Source organism: Peromyscus maniculatus, chromosome 11, assembly GCF_049852395.1.
Source record: "Peromyscus maniculatus bairdii isolate BWxNUB_F1_BW_parent chromosome 11, HU_Pman_BW_mat_3.1, whole genome shotgun sequence".
Classification (NCBI taxonomy): domain Eukaryota; kingdom Metazoa; phylum Chordata; class Mammalia; order Rodentia; family Cricetidae; genus Peromyscus; species Peromyscus maniculatus.
This window is the reverse complement of record NC_134862.1, coordinates 102270147-102291585: the sequence shown is the minus strand read 5'-3', so window position 1 is coordinate 102291585 and position 21439 is coordinate 102270147. Positions and strand designations below refer to the sequence as shown.

The window sequence follows — 21439 nt, the reverse complement described above, 5'->3', positions numbered from 1 at the left end:
AAGTACTACGGGGAAACATCAGAGTGAGGGAAGAAAGATGGTTCCAATGGAACTGACCTGGCAGAAATCTCGCTGCAGGCTGGCCAAGGTGACTGCCATCACCTGGGGTTGGAGGAAGACGAGAAGACTGATCAGATATCGAGGCTGAATAGATATTGGGGGAGGGCAGGTTCTTGCCAAGTGAATTAGCAGGATCTTGCTAAAGCTGGATTTTGCAAAGAAGCGTGCACAAAAGGGCCCTGCAGAAGGCCCAGGAGCCTGCTGAGCCTAACAGGAGCCTCTTTGTCAGGAACCTTGGAAAATGCACATTCCTGGGTCCCACCCTTGACCAATATAATTCAGCGGGCCTGCTAAGGTCTGAGAATCTATCCTCCACTTTCCAAAAGACCAGGTGTGGTGTGATGTGGGCTTTGTGGTGTGTGTGTGTGTGTGTGTGTGTGTGTGTGTGTGTGTGTGTGTGTGTGTGTGTGTAGGGAGGGCATCAGAGATACTGGTTCCCTGCACATGGCTCTTTCTGAGCATGTGTCAGTGTTTGTGAGTCTTTCTCCTCCCTTCTCTTTCATCCTCTTTTGTCCTGACTTAACCCATAAGTCCCTCTGGATTACAGAACTATCTCCAGAAATTAAGTCCCTGTGTCTGTCTCTAGCTTTAAACCGCCGTAGTCTTTTTCTTCTTCCAGCCCTTGGGCGCCCTCTCCTGCCAGAAGTCTGTTAAAACCTTCAGGATCCAAAACCAGCCTATAAAAAACAACCATTTTCAATACACCAATAATGAACTTGCTTTAAAAAAAACACAGGAAAAACAAAATACACGTTCACAATAGTTCCAAAACATTAAACACCTAAGAGCAAACCTATAAACAAGATGTGGACTTCAAAACACTGTAGAAATCATTGAAGGAGACCCTTAGAAATAGACTGGCAGGATTAATATTGTGAAATGGCTATTACCAAAAGAAATCTACAGGTTCAATGCAATCCCCATCAAAATCCTGATGACATTCTCACAGAACTAGAAAAAAAACCCAAAACCCAAATTCATACAGAACCACAAAAGATTCCAGGCGAGCCAAAGCAAACCCAGGCAGAAAGAACAAAGCAGGAGGCACCATAACACCTGATCTCAAATCACATCACGGTCAGAGCGACAGAGCTGGCACCAATGCAGAGGTGGCCCAGTGGGCTCGTGTACAAACCCACACAGCCACAGCCGCCTGGTTTTTAACAAAGATGCAAAAAGCATATGCTGGGGACAGCTCTTCCACAAACAGTGCTGGGGAAACTGGGTGGCTCACACAGAAGAATAAAATTAAATAGATTTCTCCTTCACCGTGTGCAAACGTAATGATGGATGAGAGACCTGAGACTACAAGAATGTTCAAGTAAAGCATAAACAAAACACTTCGTGATGTAGGCACAAGAAAGAACATTCTAAAAATAACTCTAATAGCTCAAGAAATAATTCCAAGATTGACAGGTGAGGTTGCATGAAATTTCAAAGCTTCTGTATAGCAAAGGAAATAATCAGAAGAATGAAGAGCGCCTACAGAATGAGAGAGAATCTGCTGGGCAAGGGCTTAACATCTAGGATGTATAAAGAACTACAAAAATAAACATGCAAAAAACAAGTCATCTAGTCAATACATGGGATGGTGAACTGGATGGACAATTCTCAAAAGAAGAAATACAAATGACGAGTCAGTACTTTAAAAATTCCTCAATCTCCTTTGGTGTGAGGAAAATACAAATTAAAACAGCTTTGAGGTCCATCTCACTCCAATCAGAATGGCTATTGTAAAGAAAACAAATACCACAAATGCTGGGTGAGGTTGTAGGGGAAAGTGGAAATGTAAATTAGTGTAGCCACTGTGGAAATTAGTATGGGGGTTCCTCAAAAAGTAACAGCAGTAGTTCTTCAGCTATCCTGCTTCTGGGTATTTATCCAAGGACTCTAAGTCAGCATACCAGGAAGACACTTGCATACCCATGTCCATTGCTGTGCTATTCACAATATCCTGAGCCAGCCTAGATGTCTGTCAGTGATGAACAGGTAAAGACACAGTGGAATTTTGTTTATCCAAAAAGAAAATGAAATTATGGCATCTGCAGAAAATGGATGGAACTGAAGAGCATTGTGTTAAATAAAATAAACCATCAGAGAGACAACAGGTTTTCAAAACCTTATATGTGGAATAGAAAGCTAAAGAGAAAGGGGAGGGGAGAGAGATGTGTGTGTGTGTGTGTGTGTGTGTGTGTGTGTGTGTGTGTGTGTGTGTGTGTGTGACATGAAGGTAGAAAGGGGCTGTGAGAAGAGACAAGGAGGTCTAAAGGGAAGGAGAGGTTGAAAGGAGAAGGTAATGGAATATGTGTCATGAAAACGGAAGGGGGCATTGGGGGAATGAAAGGGTCAGCAAGTGCGGAAGGGGCATCGGAGGGAGTGGAATAAGAATAAACTATAATGACATGTATAAGATGACATATTAAAATTACCCAGTGAAACCCATTTCTGTGTACGCTACTCCCCCCCAAAAAAATCCTTAAATCTCCAGCGTCCTTAGCCCAGAAACGGCCCCCACTTCTCTCCCTGTTAGGTCATTTCTCAGGGTTGCTGCCAGGCTCTCAAACTTCACCGACCTTCCTGTCAGACATAAAATGGAAAATTAAACATGGGAAAGACTTTCTTTCCAGATAAAGCACATTAAGGTTGGGAAGGCAAGGGACACAGCAGAAACAGGATTGAAAGATCCACGGGGTGGTCAGGGCGAAGGAGGCAACACGGAAGAATTTCCCTCCCTCCTTTCTTCACCCTCCGCAGGATTTATGGGTGTCTGGGGAAGCTGCATTCATCTGTTTTCCAAAAAGAGGAGGAAGCAAACGAGTTAAGCCAAGAAGCTCCCTAGACTTGGAAGCAGAAGTGGAGGTTCAATGTCCACACTTGTTTTCCTCGACACTTAGAAGTGGGCTTCTTTGCCAGCGCCATGTACCATGTCGGCTGGAATCAGACCCATTAATCATTACCATGGGTTCTGACTTCATGCTCCATAGGATCTTTCTCTCAGCTTAGAAGATGCTCAGCATGGGGCTCAGAAATAGTCGCATGAACGCTTAACTCTTAGTGCCTCTTGCTTCTGAAGGTCCCTTAAAGGGCACACACACACATACGCACATACACAATGCACATATACACAATGCACACAAATACATGCTAATACACATACACACAAAAACACATGTTCCTAATATAAACAATACACAAACACTCATACAGTCATACACATAGACACAAACACAAGGCTCACACACAAACTCAGACACTATCATATCTCCTCACACCCCTTTACTCCTCAGCTTGGCATTCCCCCGTTAGTACCTTCAGACTTCCCCTCACAGATGCTCAGTGATTTCTGTGGACCATGGCCACTGTGATCTTGTCTTGCCCCGCTCTGCCTGAACTCTGTGACTCCTTGAGATTCGTCACCGTTGCAGTCTGTATACCCTCAAGTCCTCCTGCTCCTGGCTCTCCCTTTTTTCCTTCGCTGGCTCTCGTCTTCTCATGACTTTAAATGTTCATATAATAAACCCTTCAGCCTTCTCTCTCTTCCTGTTTGTCTTGGGTATGCCTGTAGTTTAAACTTCAGCCTGTTAATTCTCCCAAATTCATATCTGTAGACTGAACCTTTGCTAAACTCAAAATATCTACCAGACACCTGGCATCTGAGCCATGTCACACATCAGTACACCAAAGACAAGCCTAAGCAAGGCACTAACACTAGAGATGAGTGCCGGCGAGGTGGACTGGGCATTGGCTCTTGGCCCTCCCAGAAATTCAGCTATCAATATGAAGGAGATCTAGGAATGAAAGGAGATTTGGCTGGGAAGAGAAGTGGCCAGTTCTGGGTAGTTTGTCTGGGCCCAGGAAAGGTGAGGCAAGCTTCCTCGTGGGACTTTGAAGGGTAGTGTATGAGGGACAAGACTGACTAAGTGGAAAAGAAGCTCCTGGGGAGAAGATGGAGTCTTCTGAACTTTATCTTAATAACCACAAGGAACCACTGGATCCTTTCACACCAAGAAACACACTGATGGGTCAGTGTGAACTGGGTGGAACATCAGGGAATTGATGATGCTTATGTCACAAGCTGATAGGTCCATAGGATTCCTTTGTATTCTTAGACTTCATAAGTTATATTTTTATGTATTTGGGGGCACATACTAAGTATTTTGCAATCATCTTTTAAATAAGAGAGTGGTCTGAATTTGGAGAGGATGACATATCAGAGTATAGAATAGTTTGCATAAGCAGAGAGAGTGGTAGTCTGAGTTAGAGCAATCCCCATGAAGCAGGATTAGAGAGTTCTAATTAGGATTAACAAGTTCTAGAGATACTTGGGAGGCAGAGTTGACAGGAAGAAATGTGGGACTATGAAGAGGAGGGTATAAAAAGGACTGGTGGAGATCTAGATAATTAACTGTATGTATGGTAGGGCCATCCATCAAAACAGACATCACTAGGAACCAGAGAACTACAAGGTGATGGAGATCAGGCTTCTGTCCTTAAAGCATTAGACATAAGTTGGCCATGCAGGCAACATCACTCCACAGGCCAGGACATAAAACCAAATGGCCACACATGTTCATGCCAATTCCCTGTTGGGCTGCTCCTGGCAGGCAGAAAGTGGATAGCTCCAACTACTTGTACTCTCTTGGTATGGAATAATCATTCTGTACACTGTGAATATGTATTGCTCTCATGGGTTAATAAAAAGCTGACAGGCTGGTAGCCAGGCAGGAAGTTTAGGTGGGACAGCCAGACACAGAAGACTCTGGGAGGAGGAAGAACAGTGTCAGGAGAGACACCAGCCAGCCACCCAGCAAGCAAAATGTGTAGAAAATGAAGCAATAAGCCATGAGCCATGTGGCAAAGCATAACTAGAAATATGGGTTAATTTAAGGGTAAGATTTAGCTAGCAACAAGCCTGAGCTATAGGCAGAGGAGCATTTACAAGTAATCTTAAGCCTCTGAGTGGTTATTTGGGAATTGGTGGGTGGGAAAGAAATATCGGCCTATACTCTCTTGAGTGCGAGCAAAAGCAGGAGTCACCACAGCACAAAGGGACAAGGTGCTGAGCCCTGACCCTCAGAATATCACACAAGGTGAAAGAAGTCAAACACAGAAAGGACCTGTCTGGTGGCCCTGCTGCCACTGCTGGGGCCATGGTCACCCAGGCCAAGCTGTGGACTATCAATTAAGGTGAGTGGCAGAAGAAGGTCTGTCAGGTAATAGTAATGTTCTAAAGTTGGATTGTTGCAATGATAGTCATTCTTTCTTTAGTTTTGTTTTGTTTTGTTTGTTTTGTTTTGTTTTTCAAGACAGGATTTCTCTGTATAGTCCTGGTTGTCCTGGATCTCACTCTGTAGACCATGCTGATCTCAAACTCACAGAGATCCTCCTGCCTCTGCCTCTCGAGTGCTGGGATTAAAGGCATGTGCCACCATGCCTCACAAAATGATAGTTTCTTAACTCAACAGATTATTAAAAATTATATATTCATATACATAAAATGAGGTAGTTTTCTGATAAATATTGTACTTCAACAGTAGAATTGTTAAAAAATAGTCTGGGCTGTCAGGATGGCTCAGTGAGTGAAAGCATTTGCTGCCAAGCTTGACAACCTGAGTTCAATTCCCAAGACTCATGATAGAGAACTGATTCCCATAAGCTGTCCTCTGACCTTCACATGTGCACTGTGGCATGCACACACCTACATACGCATGCACACACATACACACACAAAAATAAATAAATAAATAAATAAATAAATAAATAAATAAATAAATAAATAAATAAATAAATAAATAGTAAAAAATTAAAAACAGGTCAGTTTCAGCATGTTGGATTTGAGGTGTTGATGAGGCATTCTAAAACAGATGCTGTGTGAATAGGGGCAAAGCTCCCTACAGCTGAGAAAGTGCACAAGAGAAAAATGACAGCAAACAAAGCCATCAGAATGAAGGGAGCTGAACAGAGAAGGAAAGAAAGAATAGAGTCAAGGCTGAGTCTGACTTTTAAGAAATCGGAGAAGAAAGTCTATAGGGCAAGCTGGGGGTCAGAGAGACGGGAAGATAAACCAGCAGAAAAACTGACCTAGGCCAAAGGAAGGAAAAGGGAGAAAAGAGGAAAGAAAGAGATAAGAAGGGTCACCAAGAGTCAGGCAACAGAGCAAGGTGTGCCAGCAGAATCTGGTGGGCCCTGAGGATTCTGAGGAGCGATTGGACATAGCTCCAGGAGGCTGCATACCCCAGGGACACGGCCACACAGGGATGGCATGGTGGGCAGAGTGAAACTCCAGAGGGCAGGGAAGGGATGGATGAGCCTGAAGAACAATGAGGAGTTACAAAGGGACAGGGGACCAGCAGCATCCTGGGGTGGAGATGAAGAAAATACATCTACGTAACTGAAAAGAAATGGCCAGAACTATGCATTCCAGGGGTCACTACTTAAGACCCTCAAAGGTCTGGCCACCGCTTTCCTTTCCAGTCATGCTTCTCACCTTGGAACCACCATGCAAAATGTAATGGTCCAACATATGGTGCTGTTTGCAGTTCTCCAAACATGCCATTCTCTTTCACACTTCCCTCTGTTTGCTCCCACAGCTTCCTTTACATAGAGTGTTCCCAAAACAAGCCTCCCCTCTACCCCACATGTTTCTAGGCACCAACTCAGTGTTCATATTCACCCTTCTTCCTTTGCATACACACTATTCAATGTGGATCAAGGATGAGTTCTTTCTAAGCTTTTCCTGCTTGCCAACCCCACACATGGATGATCTGCTTCCTTCTTGACAGCCCATTGCACTGTAGACTTCCCACAGTGCATGTATATGATTGACTTCTGCACTGGCTTCTTGTAAGGCCTGGTCTTTTCATTCATATTTCTATTGCTGTGAAGAGACAACATGACCATGGCAACTCATAAAGGAAAGCATTTAATCAGGGCTGGCTTACAGCTCACAGATTGAGTCCATGATCGCCACAGTGGGAAGCATGGCAGCATGCAGGCAGACATGGTGCTGGAGAGGTAACTAAGAGTTCCACATCTGAATCAGCAGGCAGCAGGAAGAAAGAGTGAGCCACTAGTACTGGCTGGAGCTTCTGAAACTCCAAAGCCCACTCTGAGTGGCACACTTCCTCCAACAAAGCCACACCTACCCCAATAAGGCCACACCTCCTAATAGCGCTACTCTCCATGGACTTATGGGGGCAATTTTCATTCAAACCACCATATTCCACTCTGTGGCCCCCATAGGCTTGTAGCCATATCATAATGCAAAAGTCCCCATAGTCTATCACAGTCTCAACAGTGTTTAAAAATTCACAGTTCAAAGTCTTTGGTACTCATGGCAATCTCTTACCTGTAACTCTCTGTAAAATCAAAATGAAAAAAGCAAATCACATACTTCCAACATACAATGGCACAGGATATACATTACCATTCCAAAAAGGAGGAAAGTGGGCATAGTGAGGAAATTCTAGACCAAAGCAAGACCCAAAAACAGCTAGGAAAACTCCAAACTTTGCATCTCCATGTCTGATGTCAAATACTCTTCAGATCTCCAACTCCTTTCAGCTTTGTTGACTGTAAAACACTTCTTTCTAGTGGACTGGATCCACTCTCTGTTAGCAGCTCTCCTCAGCAGATATCCTATGACTCTGGCATCTCCAACATCAAGGCAATCCAGGCTTCACTGTCACAGCTGCACAAAGTGGCCTCTCTAGGCCTACATGCAGGGACAGCCCTGACATATGCCTGGCATCAGCAGCTTTCCTTAGTCACAGAGGGAGATTCCATAGCCCCTTCCTGTATCCTTGACTCTAAAGCCAGAACCATGTGACTGAAGCTGTCAAGTTCTGCTGCTTGGTGGGGCTGAAATACCACCCCCTCGTTCAAATATATTTTCATTTTATATCTACATAAGACAATAGCCACACAACACAGCCAATGATAGGTTCTTTGGAAATGTTCTCTGCCAAAGCTGTTAATACATAACATTTCAATTTACCCTCAGGTAGATGATTTTAGACAAGGGCAGAAAACAGTCACATTCTTCACCAAAATATCACAAGAACTATCTCTAAGCCACATATTAAAATTCTTCTCTGAAATCTCTTGAGATAGGTTCAGATCACCCTCAGCACCACTGTCTTCCATGTTCCTATGAGTATGGCCTATTATGCCACACTTAAAGCATTCCACTGCTTCCCTAACCCAAAGTCCCAAAGTCCACATTCCTCCAAACAAACACATGGTATGGCATATCACAGCAATACCCAAGTCCTTCATACCAACTTCTGTCTTAGTTAGGATTTTTATTGCTGTGAAGAGACAGCATGACCATGACAACTCTTATAAAGGAAAGCATTTCATTGTGGCTGGCTTACAGTTCACAAATTGAGTCCATTATCACCATGGTGGGACACGGCAGCATGCAGGCAGACATGGTGCTGGAGAGGTAACTGAGAGTTCTACATCTGAATCTGCAGGCAGCAGGAAGACAGAGTGAGCCCCTAGGCCTGGCTGGAGCTTCCAAAATCTCAAAGCCTACCCCACAATGACACACTTCCTCCAACAAAGCCACACCTACCCCAATAAGGCCACATCTCCTAATAATGCCACCCTCTATGGGCCTATGGGGGCCGTTTTCATTCAAACCACCACACATGATAAACGTCTTAATAAACGTCAGCCTCCATGGGCAAAGTACCTACTTCCTCTTTTCCTATTGAGGTCCTGTCTGTGGCCACACTGTTGGGCTCTAGTATGGCAAAGGTAGCTGAGATACTCTTAGAAGCCATGGCCCATAATGTTTTTTGCCCACATCTAAGGCATAATTTCTCAGTGTTTCCAAAACTCTGTCTTAGTGACTTTTCTGGCTGAGATAAAACACCCTGACAGAAGCAACTTAAGTCAGGGTTTATTCAGTTCACAGCTCCAGGGTAGTCCGTCATGGTGAGCAAGCACTGATAGCAGGAGCTTGAGGCAGCTATGTAGTCAGGAAGCAGAGGACAATGATATCTGTCTGTCTGTCTGTCTCTATCTATCTATCTACCTATCATCTGTCTGTCTCTATTAATCATGTATCAAATACCAGGTTGCACACCCCCTAGGAGTTCCCTGACCACCGCACTCTCCCTCACTCTGGGAACTCTGTGACCCCCAATGTCTCAAGGTTGTAGCAGGCTTTCTTGGACTGCCAGCCCCCAAATCATGACACAGAGACTTATTATTAGTTATGAATGCTTGGCCTTATCTTATGCTTGTCCCATAAGCTCTTATAACTTAATCTAACCTGTTTCTCTTCATCTACGTTTTGCCTGAGGGCTTTTTACCTTTCTTTCATTCTGTATGTCCTACTTTGTGTCTGGCTGGTTGGTGGCTGCCTGGCTGGCTGGTCCTGGGTATCTCCCTCTCTCTCATTCTCTTTTCTCATTGAGCCTAAATTCCTCCTCCTATATATTCTCTCTGTCTGCCAGCCCTGCCTATCCCTCTACTGCCTAGCTATTGGCTGCTCAGCATTTTATTAGACCAATCAGGTGCTTTAGGCAGGCAAGGTAAAACAGCAACACATCTTTACACAATTAAACAAATGCAGCATAAGCAAATGTAACACATCTTTGCCTGGTTAAACAAATGAAACATAAACAAATCAACACACCTTACATAGTTAAATATTCTACAACATAAACAAATGTAACACATCTTTACATGGTTAAAATAATATTCCACAACACAAATTCTGATATCTGGGCACCTTGGTAGGACTTCCAGAAATGTTGTGGGGTATCCACCAAAGAATACTGCTCAAACCTAAATTTAAGCCAACAGAAAGTCTTTATTAGCCATCCGGTGACTACACTGGGTGTTTGGGATCCCAGTGTAGCACTGAGCCTTTCTCAAGGTGAGCCTTTAAGCACAAAAACTGTATCTTGGGTTGACATACTTCAGTTAACAAGAACAGTTAGTCAGAAGCAGAACTACAGAAGCCAAAAGGCAGGATTAACACATTTAAAGATTTTCCCAGAACTATGGACTTTGATGGATTAGGTCTTTGTTTTCATTTTGGCAGGTGGTACTGTCTATGTGCTAAGTTTTATGGCCTGAATGGTACCTCCATCATGGAGTCTGTTATGCAAGGGTCTGGGGACCTGTTACAATGCTGAGACTTTAAACTTTTCCCAAGACTGCAAGAACTGTAACATTATTGCCCTGACTGTGAGTGGAAGCCAGCCTTCTTATTTTTAAACAACACTTACTGAATTTCTGCATCAATACAAATAGGAAAATCACATGTGAAAGTTCTTTGACACTGGGGACTTGTGAAACAGCTTAGCTGGTGAAGTGCTTGACTTGCAAGCATAGGACCCAAGTTTGATCCCCAGAATCCATATAAAAATCTCGGTGTGGTTGCCTGTGCTTGAAATCCCAGTGTTAGGAAGGCAGAATCAGGAGGATCCCAGGGGCTCTCTGGTCAGACAGCCTGGCCAAACGGGTGAGCTCCAGGCTCAGAGCAAGATCCTGTCTCAAAAAGCAAAGTGGACAGCTCCTGAAGAAGGATCTCCAGCCTCTATGTGCATCTGCACCCAGGCTCTTGTATGCACACACACACACACACACACTTTTTTGGCACCAGATGTGGTAGCGTCCAACTGTAGTCCCAGCACTTAGGAAGCTGAGGCAGAAGGATCACTAATTCAAGGTCAGCCTGGGTTGCACAGCAAGACCTTGTCTCAAAGTACCAGATAACACACACAAACACACAGAATAAAAAAACTTTCTTTGATAATTTTTAGGGGGGCGTGCAAAGAGGTTCTGTGACTCAGGTGTTTGAGAACGGCTCAGGGCAGGTGTATCTCTGTTGTCACATACCTTTCTATTTAATGTATCTTATATGATAATTCTCTAAGTCATAGAAACCAGAGCAGCGGGTGTTTTCCTGTGTTCAAGGTAGCTACTAAGTTCTCTGATGATCCGATTGTGGTGTGGGGTTTTAACGTGTCTTCTAAACAACCGTGTTGGACTTTCACTGACTCAAGCCACTGATCAGCCAGCCCTGCTGCAAACCTGGACTTTTGCTGCCCTCAGCCTGCCGCACTCACGCCTTTGTTTGTGTTTTACACATTAAACTATGCCCTCTCCCCTTGCTCTCTCACCTCCTTCTCTTCTCTCCCTTTCTCTTTCTCTTTTTTCTTTTCCTTCTTGTTTTTCTGGTTTTTTCAAAAGCCCTGCCTTCCTTTTGTATCAGCATAATGATGCGTTAAAACAACTCTTTCTTGTTCCCTATAATTTCACTTTTAAAATATTTTTAAATATATTATCTTATTTTCTACCTCCAACTCAATGATTTCACTGTTAATCATATAAGGCTAAGAAATCGGCCTTATTTTCTCCTGTAGGGAAGAAAAAGGAGGCCTGTGCGTCATGAGTCTTGGTAGCATAAAGCTTCTTTTCCTGAAGGCACTCAGATGCCTGGCTCCTGAACACCGCTCCCACTTACATTTCAGCCTTTCTATTTTTGTCTGCTGCGCCCTTGGCTCCAGCTCTGTGCTGTTCTCAAACCATTATTGTCTTCTGGAAGCAACCCTCACAGCTGTGGCTTTTGTTGACAAATTGTTTCATCTCCTCTGGGCCTTAAATTATTTTCTCTGAAGTGAAAAGTCACTAGATATTTCCAGAGACTGTTTTAGGGTCATAATTTGGTTTCTCCAAACTCTGAGTGGTTCCAGTCTCTCCCACCCTCGACCCCCACCTCTCCTACACCCTAGACCTATTGTAACTTTTGGAGTTCAGGACTTGCTCTGTACTGGGGTGACTTTCATAATATGGATGACTGGTTTTATGTTGAAAAACTTAACAATGACAAGTCTTAAATAAAATCTTGCTACAGATATGCAAAGGTGGTTATTTCTGTCTCGTCATGACAATCCATTCTTATTTGCTGGAGTCTCCCCTCTTGGTCCTTCTTTTGGATCATTTTTACCTGGGACCTGGATGTTCTATGCTAGTTTTGCCTCAAATACACTGGGTTCCTCAGGACCTTATGGTAACAGTCCTGAAATCCCAGCTGTTTAGGCACTGAGGCAGGAGGATCACAAGTCTGAGGCTACAGAGCAAGTTCAAGGCCAACCTGGGCAACTTACTGAAACCCAGTCTCAGAGTAGTGGTTAAAAAGAAGGCTGAGAGCCAGGCGGTGGTGGTGCAGACCTTTAAACCCAGCACTCGGGTAGTCTAGATCTTCTGGTCTGGCCTCCTTTTCCCAGCATCCTCTTGTGGTCCCTGCTCCTCCAGAGCATTTACATAACCCAGTTTAACAACCTGCTGCCTTTCTCCCTGATTTGGCACCCACTGTCCCTTCTTTATTCTCTGTTAAAGTAATAAGGATATGTTCCATTGCACTTGCCTGAGAGTCTTGAACTGAGCCTGGGTTTCCCGCCATCTGGGTCTGGCTGGGTTGCAACTTCTCTTTGATGTTGTAAGGCTTTTTCATTGAACTTGAGTGTGGCACTTACATGGCTTGTTTGCTTTATTTTTTTTTTCTAAGACAAACACATTTTTTTTCTTGAGCTTATTTTGCTGTTTTGTGCTGTTATTTTTAATTGCTTCCGTCGGGGGGTGGGGCTGAGGGTGAGATTTGGCTTTAGTTTGCCTCTGTTTGGTATTACTCACATTCCCCCCCTCCAAAGTCCCACATTCTTAGGAGCTCTTAGGTACATGCTCTCTCTCTCTCTCTCTCTCTCTCTCTCTCTCTCTCTCTCTCTCCTCCTCTCTCCCTTCTCCGACCCCCCCCCCCTTCTCTCTGACAAACCACTCTTGCAAGGCCACTGATGCCATGTGCAGAAGACGTCAGTAGGAGATGCTCAGGAACTCTGCCCTGCGCAGTCATGAGCCTGGCCATCTGGAAGTCGCCTCTTACTCAATGAAATGGAGTAAACATTGTCCATTATGAAATCCACCACACAGGCTGCCAGGGACGAATGGGATCCCACCCAAAGCCAATCGCTGCTCTGACAGGGAAGTTGGCTAGTGCTGCCTGAGACTACTCCAGCCTCCCCCGTCCCTGATGTCACAATTCAGAGGCTGCTGCCTGCCTGGGAAGTTGTAGAAAGCTCTGCAGATTTTCTCTGTGTGTCTACAGGGCTCCCTGAGCCAGGTCCCTGTCTGATGGCGTTTATGAAAAAATACCTCCTCCCCATTCTGGTGCTCTTCTTGGGCTACTACTATTCTACAAAAGAAGAGTTCAGACCAGGTGAGTACCAATGTGTCTCTTTCGGAGGAACAGGCTTAAAACACAGGGGGTTCTGGAATGTTCCTAAAGACCTAGCTATGTTCTTGGTCCCTACATCACTGAGAAAGAGTGAACCCTACTGTGGATCTGTAAGTCTGTATCCTCCAGCTACAAGTATTGGGAAGGAAGGGGCAGAGAGGGGCAAGCCACATAGCCAAGTAGGCCAAGCTTCACTTGGCACCCAGGATGGAAAGCAGTTTCAGATCCACAGAAGTGAAGGAATACCCAGATCTGCAGCTCAACCAGATAGCTCCATGGAAATACTGTGCTCCATGGAGATACTGATAGCTGAGAGGCAAAAATAAATAAATAAATAAATAAATAAATAAATAAATAAATAAATAAATAAATAAATAAAAAGGGCTATGAAGTTGATGACTAAGTAGAACAGTTGAAATCTCTCTGAACACATTTTGTGATGCTTTTAAAATTTCCTTTCAATATAGCAAAATGAGATCATGTCAAAAGTGTCGAACTCTGGCAGTTTAGCCAAACTCTGATCTTTCTGGCCTTGCCTCTACATTCTTGCACATGGAGGTTTTTAAGAATAATAGCAGGAAGGCTCGGCTCTGGACATCCAGGCCAAAGCCATCTTAAGAGCCGGTCTATGAACAACCCTGAGTGTTGCTTCAGTGATTTACAACATGAGGCAAACTGATCTGGACAGTGAAACAAGGCTTTGGGGTACTCACAGCCTTTGTGGTTCCCAGAAATGCTCCAAGGGAAGAAAGTGATTGTCACGGGGGCCAGCAAAGGGATCGGGAGAGAAATGGCATATCATCTGTCAACGATGGGAGCCCATGTGGTATTGACTGCGAGGTCTGAGGAAGGTCTCCAGAAGGTGAGCATTCTGTCTGTCCCACAAATAAGTGTGCCTTCCTGTGCCCAGCTTATGGCCTCACACATATACACAAAGGCTTGCCCCCCTCCCCTATGGCCTGCATGCCCATATATAGGTACAAATATTCCCAGGAGTATAAAACTGCTGCTTTTAAGCATACACACACACACACACACACACACACACACACACACACACACTCACATGTGCACTATGTTAGCCACAGAGATCTTTGGTTGTATATGTTCATAGTCATACCTGTTCACACACACGGACCTGTATAGATGCACATATCTGGGAACTAGAATTCCTGTACCTGCTCATGCATTTATGTTGTCATGCTCCATAGACTCACAAACTCGAAAGTTCTAGGTCATACCAACACTCACAAACCCTAATCTATCCCATAGAAACCTGCAACCGCGCCCATAATGCAGAGATGAATCATGGACTTAAACTCTAACACAACAATGATTTATCCATTTAAGATATGTCAGAGAACAATGATCATCTAAGAATATTTAAGCACCCCTCCAAATGCATGCTTGTGCGCGCGCGCGCACACACACACACACACACACACACACACAATTTCTTCTAAGCAGCTCTGTGAACAAACTCTCATTTAAGCCCCAGTTACTCCAAAACTACACATGAAAGCCCACAGCCAAGATGGCCACCATTTCTGCTGTGTCTCTCTAGGTGGTGTCTCGCTGCCTTGAACTTGGAGCAGCCTCTGCTCACTACATTGCTGGCACCATGGAAGACATGATGTTTGCAGAGCAATTTGTTCTCAAAGCAGGAAAGCTCATGGGTAAGGCTCCCCTCCCTTTTCCTCCTCTGGTCTTAGAGAGTTCGGGAGCAGGGAGGGAACAGGATTGCCTCCAAGTGGTCTCTCTCAAACCAGCCTTCTCTTTGCAGGTGGACTGGACATGCTCATTCTCAACCACATCACTTACACCCCTATGACTTTCTTCCACAATGATATCCACTCTTTGCGAAAAATCATGGAGGTCAACTTCATCAGCTACGTGGTCCTGAGCGTCGCTGCCTTGCCCATGCTGAAGCAGAGCAATGGCAGCATTGTCGTCATCTCCTCCGTAGCCGGTGAGTTGGCCAGGGGCCAGGGTGGAAGTCCAGGACAAAGTAATGCTGGGATTATGCTAGGCTCTGTGGTGGGCACAGGTTGGTGTCCATTTCCATGCAGGGAAGTCACACTGCATGAACTTGAAAGTTTACAGTAATATTATACACAGACAGATTCACTCATGAGGGACTTGGGGTATCAACGTAGGGACATATATATTGAAGAAAAGATACACTGAGGAACTAGTGGCCCCCAAAGTAAGGATCAGTCAAAGTAGGACTACAAAATCCTAGAAAGGAACAGACAAACGCAACAGTCCAGGATGCCCATGGGAAACTTGATGTGTGAGCCACACCTGGGAGAGGACAGGGACAGGAAGAGCTGCTGGGGCACTGCTAGTCTAGTCTCTTCATAAAAGAAACCTGGTCCTATTGGATAGAAAAGACTTTGCTTCCATCATAACCAAAAGCCACAGGGTGGTGAGGTCAGTGGGTAAAAAACAGGAGTAAGAATAGAACACCTTAAGGACACACAGTAAGATGGTTAGCTAGGGAAAATGAACTGAAGAATAATAGAGGAAGACTGCTCCAGACCATGGTTCTCAACCTTCCTAACGCTATGACCCTTTAATACAGTTCCTCGTGTTGTGGTGACCCCAACCATAAAAGTATTTCTTTGCTACACCATAACTGTAATTTTGCTACTGTTATGAATAGCAATGTAAATATCTGACATGCAGGATGTCTGATATGTGACCCCATGCTCCCAAAGTTGTGGTGACCCACAGGCTGAGAACTGCCGCTCTAGGGTTGGCACAGCACTTGGAGTTCTGTCAATCCCCTGGTGTCAATCCCCAGTACTGTGGGGAGGGGCAGGGATATCAATGTATACTGAGGATGTTTTCCTAACCTCAATTTGTAGCATTAAAAAATGAAATTTAGGCTGGGTGTGGTAACATATGCCTTTAATCCCACCATTTGTGAGGCAAAGACAGGTGGGTCTCTATGAACTCAAGGATAGCCTGGTCTACAAAACAAATTCCAGGCCACACTAGTCTATATAGTAAGAAAGATCCTGTCTCAAAAAAAAGGTGATATTTAAACAGGTAGGAAATATATGCAAAGAAACAATCTCATAGATATAGCTCTATGCCATGGAGGGGGTCCCCAATGTTTTGCATGGTGGCAGCATCCAACAACATCACTGAGAGTCTCCAGAGGTGATGATTCCTCCTGGATTTAGGGCAGAAGTCCTACACGTGTTTGCTGATTAGTAAAAGATGTGGTTGAAAGGTCAGAACAGAGATATAAACCAGCCTTATAAGTGTAGTTCTTAGGATAGAAGCCGAGTGGTAGTGCTGCAGGCCTTTAATCCCAGCACTCAGGAGGCAGAGCCAGGTGGATCTCAGTGAGTTTGAGGCCAGCCTGGTCTACAGAGTGAGATCCAGGAAAGGCACCAAAACTACACAGAGAAACCCTGTCTCAAAACAAAACAAGTGACCTAGGAGACCATGGACTGTTAAATACTTCAGAGATGCCAGTTCTCCTTGGGATGAATAAGGCCATCGATGTAGTAAAGCTCTCTCCTTTCTGGCCCAGGAAAGGCCTGCATGGTGACTGGATAAAGGGACAGTGTGTCTGTGCTACCCTGGAGCACGGTGATTGATATGCACCCCTGTGCTTCCAGCCAGCACAGACTCTGGCCCCTCCTCGCCCACAGACATGCTGGGCTGAAAGCAAAGGAGAGTTTCCAGATGCATACTGAGTGGGAGGGTGCTGGGCACATACCCAGTGAATCCTCTGCACTGGCCAGCCCCCCCCACACACACACACACACACTGGTTATGGTGTGGGTGGCTCTAACGATTCCTGATTCTGTTGATGAATGGAAATATGCGGTCCAAGCAAAAGCTTTTTCACCTTTGCCTAAAGAATTTAATTTATATAATATATATAATCCAGATGTGCTTGGAAGGAGCAAGGATTACTACAGACCCTAAGGGTCTGATGGAATTCTGAAAACTTATGTTTCTGTACATCATGGACATCTACAGAATGACACTTAGTAATTTCCATGGGGTCCGGGAGGTAGAAATAGAGTTGTGTATGTAACTCTTCCTGTGTCTGTCATTTGTGTAGCCTAGAGTTCAGCCTTCTTGCTTTAAAACATATCTCTGAATTTACAAATTAATTTTTCATCCTAAGAAGAGTATTATGTTCCATGGTGTATTGTTTTATATATGTTTCCATTTTGCACATGTGTGTAATGTTTAAGTACATGAACAAGTGTATGCATGCCAGAGGCTGACACTAGGCACCTTCTCTAATCACTCTGCACCTTCTTTTTGGAGGTGGGTCTCTCACCAGAACCTGGAGCTCACTGACTGGCTAGCTGGCCAGCAAGCCTTCCCCTCCACAGTATCAGGGTTACAAATGTATGCCCAGCTTTTTTTCCCCTTTAATGTAGTGTTGGGGGCCTGCACTCAGGGTCTCATGCTTGAGTGACAAGCATGAGAACTGATGGAACTGTCTCCCTAACCCTGGTGTCTTCTTTAAAGCAATCAGGAAGTATGTTCAGTAATCTTTACTTCTAAAAATCCGAATCTCACAAACATCTCACTAAATATCAAACTGATCCTGAGGTCAGAAAAAATACACTGAGTCAGAACTGTTCTCACTTCCACTGCCTTTGATGTTTTGCTGAGTTACAACGCAGAGCAATTGTCTTTTTCCTGATGCATTTCTGGGTATCATACTTCACAGAGGGCTTGTATTCTTTCTTCAAGCTTGGCTACCTCCTTAGTCCTCTGAGATGGTGCTGATGTTTGCACGCACAGCCCAGCACCTTTTCTGGCCCCACTGAACAAGTTCTTGTCTTTATCACATGCTGTTACATTATCAGTCTTCCCTCCTCCCACCATGGGCTCCTAGAACATAATTTCAGCTCCTATAACTAAGGCCCATATTTATCATGCCTTAAGCAAATCTAAATTCATTTTCTCCTGTGATTAGCCCAGGGTAAGAAGCCAAGGCTGATAGGATAGTCCCTACCCCATGAAGCTGTCCAAGAACCAACTGGGTCAAAACTACCAGGCCTGTGGTGTTACAATCATCAGCATGTCTAAGAAGGCTTGCTGTTATGTCTGAATTCTAGCTATAGAAAATGAAGGACACATTCTGAAACCTGTAACTGTCAACCACAGCAGGCTGCAGATGGGATTTGAATAATATTTAACTAAAAATCAGGGCTTCTCCTTCTACAAAAGAGCAGAAACATTGCTGAATCACTCCCTCCCACACCATCCATGCCAAGAAACACATAAGAGGAGAAGAAAACGATCCAAGCATGCCTGTAAATCCCAGCACTCAGGACACTGAGGCAAGAGGATTGACATGAGTTCCAGGCCATTCTGGGTTACAAACTGACACTTGGTCTCAAAAAAAGAAAGAAAGAAAGAAAGAAAGAAAGAAAGAAAGAAAGAAAGAAAGAAAGAAAGAAAGAAAGAAAGAAAGAAAGAAAAGAGAAAAGAAAAAAGAAAGGAAAGAAAGAAAGAAAGAAAGAAAGAAAGAAAGAAAGAAAGAAAGAAAGAAAGAAAGAAAGAAAGAAAGAAAGAAAGAAAGAAAGAAAGAAAGAGGGGGGAGGGAGGGAGAAAGAAAGAAAGAAGAAAAAGAAAAGAAAAAAATTAGCCTACAAAAAAAATGTCTCCCACACCCACTCTATTGTATTCAAGACTTCCACATGAATAAATCCTTGCCACAAAACACAGTGCAGAGGACAGGCACACAGGAGAAAAAGCATGCCCAGCTGGTATTTCTGAAACTGAGATACTAGTGCCTGAATTTTACTTTAAAAAAAAAATCAGCCGGGCGTTGGTGGCGCACGCCTTTAATCCCAGCACTCGGGAGGCAGAGCCAGGCGGATCTCTGTGAGTTCGAGGCCAGCCTGGGCTACCAAGTGAGCTCCAGGAAAGGCGCAAAGCTACACAGAGAAACCCTGTCTCGAAAAACAAAAAAAAAAAAAATCACTGGGTTTGAAGAAAACACTAGAAGATAGTTGGGAAAAGCCTATCTGCCCTTGGTTAAATTGTCCTTTCTTTGTTTTGCTCTAGAAGTTAAAGCTGATTCCACTTTTGAGTGCCCTGGTTCAATGGGCTCCATAACCATGACCCATTGTGCCAGTCACTTGCATGGCACGGGAACTGGGTGGCTTTCCTACCCCTCCTCAATGTGTGGTCCCTCGGAGGAGGAGTCAGGGACAGGCCTATCATTCCTCCCTCCAACTCTCCCTCTCCTCCCTAAGTCTGTCTACACCTGTGTCTCAGGGAGTCTTTTCAGGCAGCACCAGAGAAATTTAAACAAATCCTGTCTTCATTGCATTCTGAAAGGTTACCTTCAGAAATTCTCTCTCTCTCTCTCTCTCTCTCTCTCTCTCTCTCTCTCTCTCTCTCTCTCTCTCTCTCTCTCTCTCTCTCTCCCCCCCCCCCGTGTGTGTGTGTGTGTGTGTGTGTGTGTGTGTGTGTGTGTGTGTGTGTGTGTCCATCTTTCTCCCTCCCCAATGTCCCATTACCACTAACCATAAAACAAATAAGCACCTGAGTAGATATAAGCAAACAGATATGAGTTCTTCATATCAAGGAAAACAAAAGAAGAGCTTAAACTGAAACCAGACATGATAATAAAGGACTGGATTTCTTAGATCAAAATGAAAATGCACTGAAAGAACACTTGACCTTGTCAATGGCCTCTAAACACTCAGATCCTTCTTCAAAGCTTCCTAACTGTTAATTTTTTTTAAAAAAATCAACTTTTAATATACCTATGGGTGGATGGATTGATGGATGGGTGGAGAGACAAATCTACTCTTCCATCCTATCCAAATACATTTGTTCTCTGGCTTATTCAACTATCTACAGAGATTTTAGCAATGTTTAACTGCAGTTGTGAAGTACTTCAGGCACACTGTCAAGGTTAAATATTCCCCAGGTCAGTACATTAGTAAGAATGAGGTCACTTGTTGGACTGTAACATTTGTGTCAGCTGAGGGCTGCCTGTGTGGTCTAAAGCAAGCTCAAGAATTTAACATTATAGGGAGGGAAGGAAAAAACAGGTTTCTCAACTGCACAGATCACCTAGCAGGATTCAGCATCTCCATAATGTTTTGCATAAAGACGAGAATGTACAGATGTGAATCTCATACAGTCCTGTTACTATGGCTTCCAGAAAGTAAGCCAGCTCCTCAATGTGCTGCTGTAGCTCTAGCTTGGGAAGGTAGCAGGGATCCAAGGGAGGATGTAAAAGGGTGTGGGTACCAGAGTAGGAAGTCATGTCCCCCCCTCACCCAACCTGTTCTGATTGCTCTAAGAAAATGTTCCCATTTACTTTTCAATCCAATTAACCCAGAAATAATTGTCAAGGTGAGTGGAAGCTCTTATGGTGTATTCTGGAATTGGAGTATTGTGGGAGCTAGAAATATAAGGTGAAAAAGCATGTGTATTAGTAGCTGGGTCATCTACAGGGCTTGAAAGAATGCCAAGGAGGTCAGAGTGAGACTCACTGAGGACCTAACACCTCCAAGAGTCACTGTAGATAGACTTTAAGGTGCTGCACTTGGGTGAGACCTGAAGGATTAAGGCAGTACCCACTGAATTATGAATCATGTCCTATCTGCCCCTAAAATGAGACAGGGAGATTTGAAATCAGAAAGTCTCTCTGGTGAAAATAGTAACAATTTTTGTAGGTTAAGGACAACATGTTATCCATCATGACTGCTTCAAGTTTTCTCTTTACAAGGCTGGGTGGCCTGGCATGGTGACACATTCCTGCAATCTCAGACCTTAGGAGGTAGAGGCAGGGTGTGGACTCTGGTCTGAAACATTGCAAGTTTCAAAGTCAAAACAAACAAAAGTATGGTGGAGCTGAAACCCTCCAAGCTGCCTCACTGCTGGCCAAGGCTTTATTCAAAGTCACTTCTAGGTGACATCAACCTCCTCCTCAGGGGTGAGGAGTGTGAGAATGCTACCAGCAAATACATCTTATTGGAGGTACACAAATAGAAGATGCATGTGCCCAAAGTAAACTCAACACAGATGCATATTTAGGCTTAAAACCTGAATTTTTCAACAAAACGTATGCTGTGAAATAAGACTGTCCTCAAAAAGGGAGCAGAGAGAGAAACA

The 21439-nt window shown here is 44.2% G+C and overlaps 1 protein-coding gene across 2 annotated transcripts in view; it reads left to right on the top strand.

Moving 5' to 3' along the window:
* Positions 1-21439, top strand: part of Hsd11b1 (hydroxysteroid 11-beta dehydrogenase 1) — a 40476-nt gene that overhangs the window by 5890 nt on the left and 13147 nt on the right. Inside the window, exons 2-5 of one of the 2 annotated variants that reach the window (XM_076548243.1) lie at positions 13187-13297; positions 14047-14177; positions 14880-14991; positions 15099-15284. In XM_076548243.1, the coding sequence (XP_076404358.1) occupies positions 13213-13297; positions 14047-14177; positions 14880-14991; positions 15099-15284 (514 nt within the window). In that variant the 5' untranslated portion in view covers positions 13187-13212. Of the gene's footprint in view, positions 1-12868; positions 13298-14046; positions 14178-14879; positions 14992-15098; positions 15285-21439 lie in introns of those variants that run through there. The other variant, XM_016006612.3, reaches the window with a different exon arrangement.